This window comes from Aplysia californica, unplaced genomic scaffold, assembly GCF_000002075.1.
Source record: "Aplysia californica isolate F4 #8 unplaced genomic scaffold, AplCal3.0 scaffold00827, whole genome shotgun sequence".
Classification (NCBI taxonomy): Eukaryota; Metazoa; Mollusca; class Gastropoda; order Aplysiida; family Aplysiidae; genus Aplysia; species Aplysia californica.
Window position 1 is genome coordinate 224,802 of NW_004798097.1, and position 3,947 is coordinate 228,748.

Consider the following 3,947-nt stretch of genomic DNA (forward strand, 5'->3'; position numbering starts at 1 on the left):
CAAACACACACACACACACACACACACACACACACACACACACGCACACACGCACGTGCATACATATACACAAATTATACTCACTCGAGTAAACATTAGAACATGTGGGGGCTCTCGTGGTATAGAGGTTAAGGTGATCATCTCTCAATCAATAGGTCCCGGATTCGAATCCGTATAGAGACGGAAAATTTCTTCTAAAAATTTTTCTCCTTTCACATCCTTTTCTGCTCTCTAACAAGATACTGTCGTCTGCTTTCGCCTTCACTTTATGCCCCCTCCCACGCCCCCTTTGCCCCCTTTGGGCTCCTACCTCTTTCTGCAGTCTTTCAACTGCTGCTCCTTGACTCCTTCTTACTGCTGTCTTTCAGGCACACCCCTGATCTTATGTTAGGTAAGATCTACACATAACCTTTTCGGATAAGGGCGAAAAGTCTCGGAAGTCCCGTGCGCAAGTTGCGCATGTTAAAGATCCCTTGGAGGTTCAAAATCGATTTGAGTAAGCTTCGGCCGCCCCCCGGGCAGAATGCAAAATTTCCTACAAACTGAATATTTTTAATGTGTCACGCGCGCTCATATGACCTTATACAGTTGCGAACACCGTAAAACACTCGCCAAAGAATAAAAAAAAACCCAAATGCAACAAACCCCCCCCCAAAAACACAATAAAAACAAAACAAACAAGTAGAGCATGCATACTACAGACTTTCATACACACACAGTATCCGCACACACACACACACACACACACACACACACACACACACACACATACACACACACACTGCATGCACACACACACAAACACACACACACACACTCACCGCTTACACATGCGCGCGCACGCGCACACACACACACACACACACACACACACTCACACACTGCATACACACACAAACACACACACACATACATACACACACACACACGTGCGCGCAAACACAAACATACACAAACATATTCGATACACTACACACACAAAAAACAAGTACCCTCCCCCCCCCAAAAAAGAAAAAAAGAAAAAAAAACCCAAACATTAACAACAAACAAACACACAAAACACAACAAATAAAAAACGCCAAACCCCAAACTAAAACGAAATAAATCCCATACTCAAACAGAGACTAAAAAAGCAAAGAAAAAACCAAAACTAAAAAGAACACCAACAGCCCCCTAAAAAACCCCCAAAACCCACCACCACCACCACCAACATCAACAAAAAGACCAAAAAAACAACAAAAAAAACCCACCAACAACTGACAAACACAAGAAACGAACTGCACTCACCCTTTGAACAGTTTTTGGTAGGGGTGATCACATAGCCATCCTCACACACGACGCAATGAGAACCATCAAACTTCCGACACTTCGCACAGTTTTTATCTTCGCACGGTCGAGCGCACGTGTCGCCCCACACACGATCGTCAATGCACTCTGGTCGGAAACAGAGAGGCAAAAAAAAAGAAAAAAAAGAAGGAAATGTTTTTTAGTAGAGGGTTTTACGACGCTCGCAACTGCATACGGTCACATGAGCGCCAGGGGATTAGGGGTGTTACAAGAGAGTAACAAACACATAAAAAAGAAGAAGGAGAGATGAGGACAAGAGATGTTTGATAGGAAAAAAGGAGCAAACCACACCAGAGCACCCGCCAGCCACCCTCAAAAAACGAAAAGGAAAAAAGAAAAAGAAAAGAAAAGAATAATAAAAAAAAAAAAATGAAAAGTAAGCGTAAACTTTAGACCTCCATTTCGGATACAGAAAGCTATAACAGGAAAGGTAATTTTAAAAAAGTGGACTTTAGGGCATCCATGTTGAATGAAAAAAAGCAAAGAGCGAAAGGTTAAAGTGAACTTCAGACCTCCACGTCGGAAGCAAGAAGAAATTTAAAAAGAGAAAAAAAAGAAAAGGAAAGGTAAGAGTAAGTTTTAATCCTCGATTCCGGATACAGAAAGCTATAAAAAGTAAAAGAAAGGAAGTCAAACGATGGGACAGAACACTAGACAGTGTCACGGTAGTTGTGTGAACGCGTAACCATTCCCCCTTACCAGTCATTTGGCTCCAAATAGAGTCAAATGGTTTGCTCTAATGTGAACCAGAAGTACACCAGAGTGTCCAGTCTAGGATATTATACGACTATTGACGGGATTGATTATTCTCAGGAAGCTGAAATTGTTCCGAAATTATAGGCCTGCAGTGCTTAATCGTGGAGAAACGTTAACACCCCCCACAAAAAAAACAAACTACAACAACCCAAAACACTGAAAAAACCAACAAAGCAACAAAATAACAAAAAACAAAAACAAAAACAAAAACAAACAAACCCGGGGTTAAAGTAAATTTGAGACCCGTATTCAGAATGTATTTGACTTACTACCTGGACTGGACGCTCACACAGTACAAGAAAGTAAACCTTACTACTACACAGCGTCTCCCATGTCTTGATATATTATCCTCGACAGTGGCCTTGTCTTTCCACCTGATCCTGAACAAACTTTCTCAAACACTTATTCAATCCATTTTTATGTCTCGTCGTGTTCTGGAAACGAGGTTATCTTGAGATAATGTGATTTTCTTCGAGTTAAATAGATTTAGTTTTCATTTCATATAATACGACTAACAAACTAAACCTAAAAATTTGAGGTATATATCTGTGTCTATGAGGTTAAAATCCATCCGAGAATTAACTCATTTTGTCAGAACGCCCCACTTGCTATTCCCCGGAAGTAATCATGTAATAATTCTAGAAGTCCCAACTCAACAGAAAGAAGCACTCACTACTCGCCGGAGGTAACTGTAATTGTCTAGGGTGTCGGAACCCCTGGAAGAAACCATAACCTCCCCGTCAAATATCTCATCAATTGTAAGTAACTGGGTTCGAACTTGATTCCAACGATTCCAAGCTTTCAAAAATCAGGAAAGATCCAACACTACAAGATGGTTCACTCCTCTATTTGAACTTATGAAAAGGCGTCCTCAAAATCAGGATGGCACCCCCTGAGAATAAGCGCGTACATGTACTTGCGAACAGCTGATCGTAGACCAACGAACAGCAGTCAACCTTCATGAGCAAGGAGATGCAATTCCTATTCTTCTTCTGGGGAAACGAAAAAGAGCTTCAAAACAGCGACTACATCGCCATCTGAGAATAGATGTGTATTGCCGCGGACGCTTTTTTGGGGGGGTTCCGTGAACCATCTCGTAGTGTAGGATCTTTGCCTGTAGTTACCGAGCCACTACAAAACACGCAAACCTTCAGAAACCTTCGCGCGCTCATATGACCGTATACAGTTGCGAGCGTCGTAAAACCCTAACTATAAAAAAAGAAACCTTGGGTCCAACTTATTGCTGTCTTTGAGCCACACGTCTGGTCTTAAGATAGGTAAGATCTAACACCTAGCCTTCTCGGATAAGTAAAAAAAAAATTCGGAGGTGTTGAGTGCAAGTTGCACAGATGAAAGATCCATTGGTGGACCAAAATGGATAAGAGTAAACTTCGGCCGCCACCAGGACAAAATTCAAAGTTAATTCCTAACAAACTAAAAAAGTTCAATGAGTCCCGCGCACTTACATGACCTTATGTAGTTGCGAGTGCCGTAAAACACTTACCAAAAGATAACCAAATAAAAAGAAGCATTCAGAAATTCGCTCATGTTTCAGTCCTCACCCGGTGAGCACGTGTTTTTTGGCGTCTTCTCAAAACCATCTCTGCACTCGTGACAGTGGTTGCCTTCCCATCTATCGCAGACGGAACACTTGGAGTCCTCGCAAGGTGTCTTGCATTCCTGACCCCACATGCCTGGCTCTTGGCAGTCTGAGAAAGGAGTGGGAGGTTGTCGGGTGCTCTGATGTGGTTTGCTGCTTCTTCTTTCCTATCAAACATCTATCGTCCTTATCTCCCCTTCTTCTTTTTTTTATGTGTGTAAATCTCTTGTAACACCTCTAATCT

The 3,947-nt window shown here is 42.0% G+C and overlaps 1 protein-coding gene across 1 annotated transcript in view; it reads right to left on the reverse strand.

Moving 5' to 3' along the window:
• The window catches only part of LOC101861241 (multiple epidermal growth factor-like domains protein 10), a gene marked incomplete in the record, with an annotated part of 16,285 nt that overhangs the window by 7,720 nt on the left and 4,618 nt on the right, over window positions 1-3,947 (reverse strand). The window contains 2 exon segments of the mRNA XM_005109903.3: window positions 1,288-1,434; window positions 3,666-3,812. Coding sequence (XP_005109960.2) covers window positions 1,288-1,434; window positions 3,666-3,812 — 294 coding nt within the window.